At 47.3% G+C, this 15625-nt stretch overlaps 1 protein-coding gene across 3 annotated transcripts in view; it reads right to left on the reverse strand.

The window, feature by feature from the left end:
* Window positions 1-15625, reverse strand: part of Srgap3 (SLIT-ROBO Rho GTPase activating protein 3) — a 231494-nt gene that overhangs the window by 17566 nt on the left and 198303 nt on the right. Inside the window, exons 12-16 of one of the 3 annotated variants that reach the window (XM_051155035.1) lie at window positions 12085-12115; window positions 10995-11055; window positions 8755-8832; window positions 1945-2079; window positions 162-267 (exon numbers count right to left, since the gene is read on the reverse strand). In XM_051155035.1, the coding sequence (XP_051010992.1) occupies window positions 162-267; window positions 1945-2079; window positions 8755-8832; window positions 10995-11055; window positions 12085-12115 (411 nt within the window). Of the gene's footprint in view, window positions 1-161; window positions 268-1944; window positions 2080-8754; window positions 8833-10874; window positions 11056-12084; window positions 12116-15625 lie in introns of those variants that run through there. The other 2 variants (XM_051155034.1, XM_051155033.1) reach the window with 2 other exon arrangements.

Below are 15625 nucleotides of genomic sequence, written 5' to 3' on the forward strand. Positions count from 1 at the left end.
CATCCCCATGGTTTCTTTCTTTTAAATGGGGAGGGTGGGAATGCTACTCAAATGCAGTAAGTTTTTATATTCTGATTTATAACAAGAGCATTAATAAGAGTCTTGGGATACCCCTCCTGGAGGAGGCCAGTCACAGAGGGCTCCCCAGGCTAGGTACTCACTGGTTGAGGAAAGCAAAGAGGTATCTCATGACCACGATGACCACGCGGGGCAGGGTGATGAGGATCTGCTGGATTGGGTGCACCCTGTCAGCTGGGTTCTCCAGTTCTGTAAGGCACAGGGGGGTTCAAGATGACGTCACCCTTAGAGAGCAAGGCACTAGATGTCCCCAGGCTCCACCTCCTCCATCAGCTCTAGGGACCTGTCAAGATGGCTCTACTCTCAGTTGGGAGTCATGTGAGAGCCTGGCCAGAGCCAATCAGAACAAGACAGGTTGAGGACTAGCCCCCTCAGCTGGTCTCGAGGACTTGTGGGGAATCCTATAGAGAGGTGCCTGGAACTTGGGTAGCAGAAAATCTGGAGCAGCTGGGGAGTGCCAGGAAAGAGGAACCTGCCTGAGAGTCAGAAGACTGACACAAACTCTGAGTAGACATTCGAAGTGGACATCCAAAACGGCTGCTATGAGAAAAAAGGGGAGACTCCTTTGTTATAATCAGGAGGTGACATACAAATACATAACAGTGGGGACATGCCCCAAGGCATGCTGAAGGCAGGGACAACATGAAATCCCATCTGATTTCCTCTACGCACTCATAGCTTTGGCATCATAAAATAGACACAGGAAGGCACTAGCACTTAATAATGAAAGTAAGCAGTTAGTTACAGCAGCACATAAAATAGAGGTCATTCAAAACTTAAGCAGGATTTCTAGGAGTTCCCATTCAAAATCCCCAGACTACAATCAACTGAAGGGAACTGCAACTCTGGAAATTAAAAGCACAGGAGAGAGGGTTATTGCCCAACAAATGCCACTAAATTACAGGTGGACTCTGTTTACAAAGCTTCCAAGGCTGGCCATGGCCCTTGTGTTTGGAAGAAGTTTCATGTGCGTAGGCTTCTCCGCTGTATAATCATAGCCCTGGACAGAACAGAGGTGACCCTCTCACCACGTGACCCTGCTCAGGCACAGTCATGACCTGTGCTGGGGTGGCCCTCTCTGTCTGTCCACTGTCCTGCACAGGACCTGGATTGTAGGGATCTGGTCTAACTGTACTAGCTAAGCCAACGACACGGAGCCCAGACAGGATGGATGGAGCCGTTGGGGCCCGAGATTTTGAGGCATGGTTTAGAGTTTGGCATAGATCTTAAAAGATGATCAGGAAGGAAACACAGAAGAAGCCATGGACAAAGGAAAAAACATGAAGACTTACGCATTCCTCTTTTACTGCCCTGCTCCGGCGGCACATCCTGACTACCAATATTTCCTCCATCGGTCAAGTGAAGTGCTCTCATGGCTAGCAGTGTAAAGATAATCTCCTAATCATTTCTCTTGCCTGCTGACTTGATTCCTAAACCTTCCATGGATGCCTACACCCAAGGTACAATGCTGTGGGGTCCTTCAAAGACATTCAGATCTACTTCCTTGCTACATTTGACTGCACCAACCTCTTGTACCACACTCTGTCTTGCTGATCCAAGTAGGCCATTGTCCCCAACCCTTCCAGGCTCCCCTGTGTCCACTCCTCTCAGAAGGCTTGCTCACGTCCCTCTCCGAGGTCTACCCTGTGACCCCAGGTTTCCCTTTGCTTCTCCTCTTACGTCCTGTTGTATCTAGGGAATGCAGCATGTCCATTAGCCCAGCGATGGAGCCAGGTCTTTAAGCTCTCTGACGACTATACTTTTTTCGTAGTGTCCCTCTCCAGTGCCTGGCAGGATGAAGAGCTGGCACTTCAACTTCTATAAAACCTACAGAGCAAAGGGCCATTCCACCTGGAAAATACTTACTAATAGTAGATATCAAATCTTGAAACCTTTCCTTAGGAAAGAGTGGGTTTTCCAGTCCTCGGAAATACAGTTTTAAAACACCAGCAACTGAATTGATATCTCGCTCATTTTGATCATCCACGAGGGGGTCTTCACCTGTGTGGAGGCAAGGTTTTAGGCTGGTGAGAAAAGAGAATACACACCTCTCCTGTACTGGAAGATATTCTCCATTTTCAGAGGGAAGAGAAGGTGACCTGGACAGGCTGGACAGGAGGAACAGAGGATGGGACAAGCCGGAGAACCTGTCACCCTCAGTCTCTGCGTGGTTTAAATTCCCTATTAGAAAATTCCCAGAAGCCAGGTGGTGGTGGCGCACACCTGTAATCCCAGCACTCAGGGAGGCTGAGGCAGCCAGATCTCTGTGGGTTAGAGGCCAGCCTGGTCTACAGAGGGAGTCCAGGACAGCCAAGGCTACATACAGAAAAACCTGGTCTCAGAAAACCAAAAAAGAGAAAGAGAAAAACAAACCCTCAGAAAAAGACTATGTATGCAATTATGAATGTCTACCAACCTTTACTTACTTCTCCCTTCAGTTTTCTCTTTATCATATACACCATGACTCAAAGATTTGAGAATATCTGACGTCATAACTCACTTCTCTTCAGAATCAGGACATTCTCAGCTAACAACGATAACTTCATCTAACCCAAGAAAGAGAGCGATCCTTGCAAAACTAACAGCACACATACACAGCGTACACTTAAACTCCGCTAACTGTCCTGCCATGTTTGCCATGGAATTTGTTTTCAAAGCAGAAGCACCAGTCTGTGTCCCCAGCATGCATTCGGTGGCTGGCAGTTGTTCCTCTCCGTTGTTTGTTTGAGACATGGTCTCCATGTATCCCTGGATGGCCCGGAACTCAGAACAATCCTACTTCTGCTTCCCAACACTGAGATGGCAGACACGTGCTGGTATGCCCGGCTCGATGGCTGCCTCTTGGGTTTTATAAGTGCAAAATAAACTCCAATGCTTTCTGAGTGCTAAGCTTATGTTTGCCCCTTCACTTTAGCAACAAATCCTGGCAACTTTTCCAAATGGTTTCCCGGAAGTTTTCCTCCATCTTTCTACTTGGTTGCAAAGAACCTTGCCACATAGGGAAGCCACACTTCACTCACTTGACCTCTCGCAGATCTACATCTAATTATTAATTACATTTTAAATTATACTTATTTAGTTAGTTATTTGTATGTATATGGCAAGGCACACATCTGGAAGTCGGAGGAAAACTTGCAGAAGTCAGTTCTCTCTACCTTGTGGATTCCGGGAATCAAACTCAGGTCATTAGGCTTAGAAATAAGTGTCTTTATCCACTGAGCATTTCATTAGTCCAGTATTTGACATCTCTCAGTCTTTGGCTGTAATAAACACTGCCACGGTGAACACCTTGCATGTGTGCATTAGTATTTGTGAAGACATGAAGGCAGGTCTCAGCTCAGTTCCTGCAAGTTGGCACACTGGGTCACCATGCAGGTGGTTTTTCACCTGCGGACAAAGCCCTCTCACTGGGGCCATGCCACTCTGTACTTCTGCCAGCAACATCCTCTCGAGAAAGCTGTTTTCTCCAGCTCTGCCTATGGCATGCTGCCAATCTTTTGAGATTTTTTTTTTTTTTTTTGGTCAGGTGGATGGGGAAATATGGCATTTCAGAGGAGTGGTTCTCTGCAGTTTAAGTGGGGAGTGCTAAGCTGGTCTTTTACTGGGAATTTTCCCAGGGGAGGTGAGCTTACTCTAACACCTTCCTGGAGGTGTTGCGGGAAGTTTGCACTAACAGCTAGAACATCTGTGTGTGTCTGCCAAGCAATGAACAGATCTGGGTACCCAGCCTGGATCCCTTCCCTCTGCCTCCAGAGGAAGAGGACGTGTGTTATTGCCAGTCTCTTCTAGTCCCAGTGTGTTTGAGTGCCAGAGGAAAGTACTCTCCAGTTCTGTACCAGGGCTTGCAGCTTCTGAGCATGAGCCAGAATGGTTCTCACCTGGCTTCCCAGCTGGGCAAGTGCCTAGCCTGAACAACTGTAAGTGGCAGCCCATGCACTGATGTCCCACGACCCCATTAAGAAGGTGAGAATGTTTCTCCCATAAGACTTCCTTGTGGGGGAAGGAAGAAATAGCACAGTTAAAAATAATTGCTTGGGCTAGAGAGATGGCTCAGAGGTTAAGGACACTGACTGCTCCTCCAGAGGTTCTGAGTTCAATTCCCAGCAACTACATGGTGGCTCACAACCATCTATAATATGATCTGATGCCCTCTTCTGGCCTGAAGGTGTAAATGCAGACAGAACACTGTATATATAATAATAAATACATTTTTTTTTTAATTGCCTAAGTTGGGCGTGGTGGTACACACCTTTAATCCCAGCAGAGGCAGGGGGATCACTGAGAGTTCAAGGCCAGCCTGCTCTACAAAGTGAGTCCAGAACAGTCAAGGCTACACAGAGAAACCGTGTCTTGGAAAAAAAAGTGTTTAACATGTTAACTTTCTACATACCCACATACATATGTGTGCATATATAGACATATATACGCATGCGTACACACACACACATATGTATATCATCATCATCATCATCACCACCATCAGTTCTTTTTTTTTTTTTTTTTTCCGAGACAGGGTTTCTCTGTGTAGCCTTGGCCATCCTGGACTCACTTTGTAGACCAGGCTGGCCTCGAACTCACAGCGATCTGCCTGCCTCTGCCTCCCGAGTGCTGGGATTAAAGGCGTGCGCCACCACGCCCGGCTTTTACCACTATCAGTTCTTGTCTGTCCCCCAGAGGGCGCTCCGTCCCTGAATGAAATGAGCACGGCCTTCCCTGTAATCAGTCCAGGCCTTCTGCAAGGCCAGCCTATGAGGGCTGAGGAAGGACAACTGAGCACTGACGATCATGTAGGTGATGGCTGTGTCTAGAAGGGGAATGAGAGCTAACTTTGCAGGTAAGCCTGATGGAAAGCTGCATCCCACTGAGTCCTGGAGGAGGACCGACCCACAGTGCAGTGCATCCTCCCAGGGAGTAAGGTTCCTGGGAGACCGAATATCATTTTGGAATGATGAGAGGAGAAGAACCAACTGAAAATATGGAAGAAGAATGTACATTTTTGTTTGTTTGTTTCTGTCTCTTTTTTCCTTTCTTTTTCTGTGAGATCTCCTGATGTAGGTCAGGAGATCCCCCTACATGGAGACCCAAGGCAAATGGTGTTGAAGGGAGTGAGGAATAAATAGATTGTGGCCTGTTGTGGCAGTGACATCAGGAGAGGTTGGGCAGTGAGGAGCAGCCCTGGCTTCCTGGCTCTTGCGCATGTTGTCTCCTTGGCTTGGGTGCCTTCCCTGCCCTTGGCCTCCCTTGACCCTACGCATCAAGCCTCAGCTCAGGCGCTTCCTCCCTGGAAGCCTTCCCTGGCCCTTCTCCTCCTTCCTTCATCCATGCAGGATAAGGGGTTCCCATAGTAACCAGTACTCACTCCATCCTGGCTCAGGCACACCATCTGCTTACCAATTTGGCCTTCCCAGTTGCAGGGACAGTTGTATTCAGCTTATATTTCCAGGCCATGGTCTGTGATCTCGTACAGTGGAAGGTTTGCGGCATGAATAATGATTGTCAATTGCTAAAAGCAGCAGCGTTGGTATTAAAACGCCCAACATCCTGGGATGCTCTCCAGAGCTGAAGCTGCCCTGCACCCTCGGAGGCCACTGGGCACCACAGCCAACCAGATTTGCTCTCAATACCCGATTCTACCCCAGATTCACCTAGGCTGCAGAAATGCTTCCTTCACCCTGAAGCTAGCATGCCCTATGGTAGAACTGAGGGAGTGGGAGGCAGAGGCTTCGCTCCTCCAAGGAAGATAAGAAATGTGGGAATTGGGTGAGTGGAAGTCTAGTAGGGGCTCGCTCAGAGCTCAGCCACTGGCATCAAACCAGGGAGGCTCGCGTTAAAAAACAAATAAGAAAATGACTTCTAGCCAGACCTGGTAGCTCATGCTTGGAATCCCAGTAACGGAGAAGTTGAAGCAGGAGGATTACGAACAGTTCAAGGCTATGCTGTGTGTTCCTAGCCAACTGAGCTACTGAGAAGGGAAAGGGAGTGAGGGGAGGCATTTCACTGCCCCCCTAGGATGGGATGTGCTGCTGGGACATGGTTCTGGGATCAGGGTCCTCAGACCTTAGCATCAGAACCACCCAGAGAAGAAAGCAGTCAGCCAGGCCGAGGAGGGATGTTCTACATGTCTTTCCAGTTTGCGAAACTGGAAGTAGCAATCGATTTGGGTCACCTGCTACCCAGCTCTTATTCCTGCCCCTGGACTGAGGGTGTGGCATGGTCAGCCCTGGGCTTGGCTCCAGAACCAGGGATCAGAATATCTGATTTTTTTTTTTTTTTTTTTTTTTTTTTTTTTTTTTTTTTTTTGGTATTCCTGGATTTCCAGTTCTATCATAGCAGTAGGCTCGGTAGGTACTGTGTAGGTAAAGGCAGACATTGGGAATTGAGCTTCTTATGGCACAGTGGGTCCTCCCTCTGCAGGGTCCCTCTTGTTCTCACAGAGATTCTGAGGCCAAGGGAGGCTGCACTCACTCAATCATGTATACCCTTCCTGTCCTCGCCACCTCCGCATTATATCCTTGATTGCTTAAAGTGGAAACTTGATGGGAGGGGGGACAGAAATATATGGTCGATTCCTCCCATTGTATAAGTTGCCAAAGCAGTGCATTGGAAAAGCAAGCAATTGGGCTATTCTAGAAGCCGCTCTTCATCTTCCAACTTCCCTAAGATGCAGTATCCTTTATCCATAGAAACTTGCCAACCTTCTTTCCAGGTTCTCCCTCCTCAACAGCTCTATACAGACCATTGAAGAGTAGCCAGGAAATAGCTGAAATTCAGGATGAGCATCCTTGTCCACAGTTGTCCTGGTTGGGTGTTTGTTTGTTTGTTTGTTTTTGTTTCTGTCAACTTAACAGCCTTTGTTTTTGTTTTTTGTCAACGTGACACAACTGGGCTATAAGAGGAGCCTCAGTTGAAAATGGCTTCATTAAAATAAAAAATAAAAAAAAAAATTAAAAAAAAAAAAAAAGAAAAAAGAAAATGGCTTCATAAGATTGGTCTTCATTAGAGATTTTCGGGGAGGGCCCCACCCATTGTGAGTGATGCCACCCACAGTAGGTGATGCTGTTGAGCAAGGCAGTGAGCAGCATTCCTCCACGGCCTCTGCTTCAGTGCCACCTCCAGGTTTCTATGTGAGTTCTCACCCTGACTTCTCCCAGGGGTGGAATGTGACCTGAGAGTTGTAAGCTGAGATAAACGCTTTCCTCGCCAAGTTGGTTTTGGTCATGATGTTTCTCACAGCAATGGGAACCCTAACTAGTACAGACTATAGAAACAACAGAGTGTGGGAGGCCTAGGGTGGTGGCTCATGCCTGAAACTCCAGTGGCAGGAGTTTCGGGGTTCAAACTCTGCCTTGGCTATGTAGTGAGTTAAAGGATAACCTGGGCTACATGAGTCTCTATCTCAAACAAGAAAAAGCAGGCTGGGGATGTGTCTGTTGATAGAGTGCATTTCATTCATAAGGATTTGCGTTGGATCCCCCAAATCTATCTGTGTAAAAATAAAAAGCGGTCAAAAAAGTACGAAATACAAAAAACAAAACCAAAATAAAGCTGGGCGGTGGTGCACGCCTTTAATCCCAGCACCTGGGAGGCAAAGACAGGCAGATCGCTGTGAGTTCGAGGCCAGCATGGTCTACAGAGTGAGTCTAGGACAGCCAAGGCTACACAGAGAGACTCTGTCTCAAAAAAAAAAAAACAAAAAACAAACAAACAACCCACAAAAAAAAAAAACCCAAACCAAACAACAACAACAACAACAAAAACCTAAAACAAAACAACAAGCTGGTCAGGCACAGTGGCATGCCCTTTAAATCCCAGTGCTGGGGAGGTGGAGTTAGTCAAGTCTCTGGGGCTTGCTGACCAGCCAGCCTAGCATGCTTGGTGAGCTTGGTGAGCCCTGACTCAAAAATCAAGGTAGGCAGCAACTATGACTTCAATCAAGCATGGGAGCTTTGCACATACACACACACACACTCACACACACACACACACCGTGCACACGCACACATGTGCATGTATATCTGTACCCATACAATTATGTAAACACACACATAATGTGTGCAAAGTCAGGCACATTATCTCACACCTGTAATCTCAGCAGTTGCAAAGCAGAGGCAGGAAGTTGACAAGAGTTTAAGGCTAGCCTAGACACTATCTCGCAATGCATAAATAAACCATAAAAATATTAAACACTAAAATGGATGGGGCCAGAAGCTTTGGGACTTCAGCATTTTTGTATCTTAGGAGTGAGAACAAGTGTCTATATAAAAATCCACCTGAGTTGCACACACACCCTGATGGTGATTTGACAAAATGCCATCTGTGCAGCTGTATCTTGGCTATGTCTGTCACATGAAGTCAAGTGTGGAACTTCTCACTTGTGTTTTATATCCACACTCAAATATTTGGGTTGGAAGTAGGATTAGGCAAAGGGTAAAGAGCTGCTCCGAGGAGAACTGGGAAAAAGATCTTGGGCTTTGCCAGTTTCTGTGGCTTAAACACTCCCAACATGGCTGATTTGCAGCTACCAGCAGGGTGCCGTGAAACGCAAAGTTAAGAAGACTGTGAGCACACAGCTCTTGAAAGCCATGGTGGACCCAGGGCCCCTGTGAACAACTGGCCCCGAGACCTGTGTTAACTCTGCTCTCTCCTGCTCATAAGCCTGAGATGCGCAGTCCATACCTCTTTCAAAGGAATTCTTGATGTCATTGACTTCAACCTGAGACCCTGGAACTCTGAAGATCCCCTGCTGCTGGAGGCCTGAAAGGGAAATGACAATACAAGCATCAGGCAATGTTAATAAGACCTTAACTTCATCCAGCTCCTGGACATCTTGGAGACTCTCCCATGCATATCCCTTTCTCCTTCCATCTTTTATAACAGTCATTCCTGGTGACAAGCTCCTAGCTGAGACCCCAAGCTGGCCTTGGCAATGAACTACAGCTGGCGCAAATACTCAGACACATGCAGAGCCGCGTGTCTGTGAACTCGCCCCTGGGTCTGAAGGAAAGTGCTAGCAACATTATCCCTTCCCTCCCACATGGGTAACTTCTTCTTCCCTTAAGAAAATCTAAACTTCAGAGTACATCCTGCCCTGGATTTGGGGAGTCAGGGAGTCATAGAATTGGAGGCATAGCTTGGTGGTAGAGTGCTTTGTCTTGTGGACACTAGGCCCTGGGTTAGGTCTCCAGCACCAAAAAGAAATTGATTAGTGGAGCAAGTTGCTCATACTACAATCCCGGCATTTGCAAGGCTGAAATTGACGTAGGGGATATCGCAGAGTTCAAGGGCTAAGAGTAAGATCCCTTTCCAAGGGGAAAAAAAAAAAAAAAAAAAAAGAAAGAGCCATACATTTTTTCCCCCTTTTTAAGTTTCTATGATGTGATAACAAAGTGGAGTCTCTGACACCTGGAAGCAATTATGACCTAATTGCAATCTATACAATTGCAGGAATCAGAGGGCCTGGCTTTCTCACCTGAAAATTATTGCAGGCCCTGGGCAACTTTCCCTGCCTCAGCTGTTTTAGATAAAACAATTCTCCAAGCTACAATTTATTGTTCAGCCTTAAAAGTTTAGTGTGGACATCCTACATGCTCAATTAATATGGTTCAACTTTTTGGTTTTTATTTTATTTATTTATTTATCTATCTATTTGTTTATTTATTTTCTACTTATTTCCCCCTTTCCCCTGAGGCTAGCCACTAGATAGTCAGCGGCTGATATCCTCGGTTGCTAGAAAATTTTCACATGTCATGCTCGCTGTTAAACAAAGTGTACACCTGGCCACTTCATTTGCGACACAATGTGACCAGGCTGATCTTGAACTTACTGTGTAGCCCAAGCCAGCCTGCAACTCTTGGTGATCCTTCTACCTCAGTCTCCCTAATGCTGGGATGGCAGGCATATACAACAACCATGAGTGTGGTCATTTCTAGCACCGCAGAGTCTTCTCCCACGCTTCTGGATCACTATCCTTAAGCCACCGCACTGGTCTGCCTTCCACCTGCCGTCCCCCATTCTCGCCACCAGCTGCACGGCTGCGTCACTCAGGCCTCTTCTCCCACTCCAGGCAAACAGCCTGCCTCCAGAAGTCACCATCTGCCCTCCCTTTAATTAGTCTCATGGCAGTGTCACCATGAGAAATTGTATTAGAGTCTACTAAATTCATGTGCTACTATATTCAGTGACTCCACTAACAAAAGCTTAAACATATTCAAGAGGAAGCCGCATCTGTATTAGATATGTATAAATTATTTTTTTAGTAGTCCTCAAACAATACAATAACTTACATATAGGATTTGGCGCTACCTGTCTCTAGGTGGCTTGATGTCTACGGGAACGGGTTGTGTGTTAAAAGCCAGAGCTTTAGAGTCTGGAGATCTGGGGGGTCTGCAGTGCCCCCGCATCTAATCTCTAGAGTGGCCAAAGGATGACTAGAGTTCTTTTTCTGCTGTTGATGTTCTTGTTCCTCTGAGAATGGAAAACCTGTGCTAACGTGATACTTGCCTCCATCACTCCCGCACTCCCCCACATCCCAAGGGGTTGGCAGATGAGACATCTGCCTTCTGGTAACACCATGGTTAACAAATTCCAGAGATCATTCCCTTGGTGGAGCTTACAGACTATCAACCTGATGGACTCTGAGTGAGGATGGAGTGGGAGTGGTCCTTGTGTCCACCCCACAAGACGCTCCCCAGCGACCTGAAGCCCAGGGCCCTCACACAAGCTTCCCTCCCTCCTTCCGGACACACACATGCAGACTCCAACGACAGCACTTGGAGTACCAGCCATTCCCTGGAGCATGTTCACTCCTCCAGGAGCAGAGCAGGGACAGGAAGTCTTCCCAGGTGACTTTTCTCCCAGAGCAGCCCAGCACCTGTTCCCTCAGTGAACTGAACACACTCAGCTGAGGCAGCGCTTACCATATAAATTGATGAACCGGATACAGCTCTCCACTACAAGTGGTATAGCTTGTCCTGAATCCTTAAGAAAGAACGAACGTGAGCTTTACCAGGCTTGGCACCCAAATGCAGGCAAAAGACATTGCAAACACGATGATCAAATCAAGCCCGATTAGTACCACGTGATTAGTAGGAAAACAAGCAAGGAACGGCTAACTCCAGTCTCCAGGAAGAGTTACCACACAGCCTTCGGTTAAGTGCGGAAGAAGGCATAGCTAGGATAAATACAAAGAAATGCTCTCTCTTCTTAAGCCAGCTGGCAAGGAACTGGGCTCGGCGTGACGGGCACACTAGGGGCAGGAGAGATAGGAGCCAGTGTGTGGAGTATCTGGAGTCTGACCTTGAAGGATGACCTGCCTCCTCCCAACTCTACTTTGCCCAACTCAGTTATCTTTTCCAAGGGCTTGAGGACCAAGAGGCAGGATCGATGCCTCTCCCTAGTACTGTGGTATCTCATGTCAGGACCGAGGACACGCTGTGAGTGAAGCAGGGCTGGCTCTTACAAGCCCTGTGGGCCTCTAAGAAGGGAAGGTGAATCGTATGACATCTCAATTTAAATATCCAGGTACATTATTTTGCTTAACAGTAAGCATGGTACATGGAGAAGTTCTAGAAGGTACCAGTATCAGCCATTGACTGTCTGGTGGCTAACCTCAATGAAAAAGGCTGAATTGGATGCAATTTAAATGGTTGTACCTAGGATGTGAAAGGAAATTCAATTACACCTTTTTAGATTGGTCTACAGTCCCTAGCAGTTGGTCAAGAGTCAATTTTCTTTCAGGGTTCTAAAACTGGGTGACCTCATTGTTGCCTCAAGTCACATGGTGAGCACCGTTAAAACAACAACAACAAAACCCTTTCTTTTCAAAGGGCTGTAATCAATCCCTAGCCTTTCTAGAAGGCTGGTAAGTTGGTGGGTTCTTGGCTCTGCCACACCCCCCACCTGCTGGTGCTGGGGAGGGTAGGAGATGGCCCATCCAGCAACAAGGAAAGTGGGCCCTGCATTGGCTCTACTAGTCGCATGGGGCTTGTGGGCCTGTCTAGTAAATACCTGGTTCCTGGTTCGAGCATTTCTTCTTCCTCTGATAACAAAAAAAGAAACAGGCAGCAAAGCAGGAGAGAAAGAAAAGATTATGCAGGAGTAAGATCAGTTAGAGTGTGCAGATCCTTCAGAGTCCGTGAATGCCAAAACGCAATGGCAGCCAGCAATGGGCCTGGGGCATTTGCCCAACAGCCTGCCCATGGGGAGAGCCCTCAGCCTTGGGGACACCTAGGACTTCTGGAGCAGTCCCCAGCCAGCCTTTCAATTGGCTGCCTAGCCTCTTTCCCAGATACCGGTGAGGGAAGGACCTCTTTCATTCCTTGTCAAGATGCAAGAAATGTGTGTCAACCTCATTCTCAGATCTACGTCTAGTCTCTCTTCAACACAAGGGGTTCACCAATGAGCAGGAGGTTAGCCCATCTGCCACAGAAGGGATCCTTCATGTCTCTCATAAGCTGGCTCCTAGAATTCATCTCTGGAAACCTCATTCTTGGTCAGATGGCCTATTTCACAAGACCTCCTTAGATGGGAAACTGCAGGGTGCACCAGGTTCCAGGCTCCAAATACACCCAATACCTTGGTAATCTTCTTTGGGTGGAAGTGTGCCTCTGCTCCCTGCTCCCCTTCCCAACCCCTTATTGTTGTCCTGGTACTGAGACACACCCCCACCCACACCCCCAGAACACAGAAGCTGGGAAGGGTGAACATACGGGAAAGAGTAAGTTGGAAAACATTTATGACCTTAAAGGTAGGTTGAAGCCTTTGTCCCCACTATAAGGGAGTCATGTGAGCACTGACTCAAGATCTAGGTGGCAGCTGAATCTCATCCAAGCTCAGTGAGAAGGCCAAGCTGCCTAAGGGACATGAGCCTTCCTGGGGCACCGTATGTCCAGTCCTGCTATCTCAATAATTGAATCTGAGTTACTCTGACATCAGCTAAGCCCATATGACTTCAAGAACTGAGAACCATCCCAAAGGGACTCGGGATGGTGTCCTAAAATTAATAATAGTCAGGCTTACGCAGTGCCAGGAGTGTTCTAGAAGCATACGTATATCTGCTCCATGCTCATGCTAAACTCACAGGGTTGGCGATTACTTTCATTTCATAGAAGCAAAATGGGGACTCACCACCAACCCCACAGGGAACCTTCTGGGCTTTACCATGAACTTATAATATCGATGGAGTCTCTTTACGTCTGAGAGGAGAAAAACACAAACTTTCTGGTTTTCTTTTTATAAGGGGTTGGCTCCAGAAGGGCTAAGTCCAACTCCAAAAATACTTCCTTATAATTAACTTGGAGCCATCTCATCATAATCGCAGCAACACAGTGGGATTATCTGACCAAAACTCTTTTCATAGGCCTGGATTTTCAAAGCTGAGGACACTTAGTTTGCTGTGTGTTCAGACACTATGAGAAATAAAGTTAAATTCCACTCTCGGCAGATGAAGGAGTGACTGCAGATGCTGCCTCTCTGGACTCTGTGATCCTTCAGAGTGACCCTGTGCCATATGCAACTTTGGTGAGTCTGCTCATAGTAGGTCCACAGCTGAAGTTGTTGCACTCCACTGATTGAAGGTGGCCTAAGAGCACAGGGAGTATAAAGACATGCTAGTGTATTCCTCAAATCACCTTCTCTTCCCCAGCCAAACGGCTCTTATTCTTCCAAGGATTCTGACATCCACTACAACAGATCTGGGTGGTCCCTCTTTGGAGATTTTTTTTTTTTATCAGAGCCAGTTGACCAGTGTCACCATACCACACTTCCTCTTGCCATTCCATACCTCTAGTGGTGTCACAAAGCTAATCGATACCTGGAGCTCTTGTGTGTGTTGTGGTGATGGTAGTGTGAGGGGATGCACTCATGTGGAGGCCAAAGGTCACCCTCACATGTCATTCCTCAAGTACCAGCCACCTTGATTTTGAGCTCTCCAATTAGGCTAGGCTGGCTGGCCAGGGAGCCACTAGCATCCACCTGATTCTCTAGTGCCAGGGTTCCAAGCGTGTGCCACCATTACCAATGTTTTAACATAGGTTACAGGAACTGAACTCATGTCTTCATGCTTGAGTGGCATGCCTTGTAATTGCTGCATCATCGCCTCAGCCCCATGGAGGCTTAGATTCTGGTGAGCCAGAGTATCCATTCTCACAGGAAGTTTGACACCACTGATAAAGGCTGTGCAACAGGCTCTAAAGAAGATTCACCAAAACTAGTAAAATGGCCCCACAAAGTAACCACCCGAAGGGGCACTGAACAAGCTCTAAAGTGCTGGCCAGGTGAACAGTCAAATTGCTTTATAGTCACACTAGGAAGAGACTCATTTCCACTGAGGATCAAATAGTAAGAGTCAATCTCTTCCATATATCCTAACAGATCTCCCATCTCCAAAGATCAGAGCAACTCAGGGGAGGAGACCCTACCTCAGCTCTCATTGCTTCTTTGCCTCCTTCATGGACTCCTTCCATCCTGCTCCTCTCTTTACTCCTCCCCGTCCTTCCAAGCCCCTGGCAAAGCTACCTGGCCCCAGCTCACAGCTTTTTTTGCTCTGAATTTGGATGGCATATTCCTGTGGCACTTGTCATGTGCCTCCCGAGCACTCTTGGCCTTGTGCTAGGCTCTGTGAAGTCAGAAAGTGACCAGCCAGCTCCTTCAAAGCTTGGAGAGTAGCTCAGCCAGGAGCAAGGGTGAGTGAGAAGGAAGTACAGGAGGAGTTGGAAGGGTAATGAACCAAAGAACTCTCTTGACATGGCCCCACCTAGCATGACCCACTGGGTGGCTCCCTGTGGGTCACACAGTTTCTGAGGGACTCTCATTTGGAGCATTCAGTCTCATGACACATCCTAAGGCATCGCCTGATGTCCTTGTCTGGGGGAAATCCCTCCTTTTCCCTTTCTCTAGCTTTTCTGTTCTGTTGTGTTCTGTTCTGAGAGCTGTCTATAGGCAGAGGTAGTTCATTGACCTAGGATGGTCCTGCCTACCTGACTCATCCCTGAGGCTGACATCTATGTGTCTGCAGCTCTTCTCTGTCCTCTAGGTCTGGGCTGCACCCTGCCAGTGGACAGAGGACAGAGGAGGAAGGACAGAGGACACAGGAGAGAAGACAGAGAACAGAGGTAGGAGGATAGAGGACAGAGGAGGGAGGAAGAAGGACAGAGAGTTGGTGCATGGGCCAGTCTCTAACTCCAAAATCAAAATCATTAGTGATGCCCATGAGACTCTACCCTACTCCTGACTGACACCAGTGCTCTTTTCTGCAGAAATTGTCTTTATTGACTGGTGGTGTTAGGCTTTCAAACAACTGGCTAAGACCTCCCCCTCCTCTTTCCTCAAGAACATGTCTCAACCCAAATACCATCTTTGCCTTGGGCCATTCGATCCTGGATGGCTTGCTCTTCTACCCGTTGATTAAAAAAAGAAAACAGGAAAAATAAACTCACTTCCCTGAAACACATTTGTAACTTATGCTCACTGTTAAGGGTTAACCTGGCATTTACAATTCTACTCCCGTCTTTCAAACCAACCACAAAGAAGCCAAATTAAGTGGAAGGAG

This window comes from Acomys russatus, chromosome 13 (genome assembly GCF_903995435.1).
Source record: "Acomys russatus chromosome 13, mAcoRus1.1, whole genome shotgun sequence".
Lineage (NCBI taxonomy): Eukaryota > Metazoa > Chordata > Mammalia > Rodentia > Muridae > Acomys > Acomys russatus.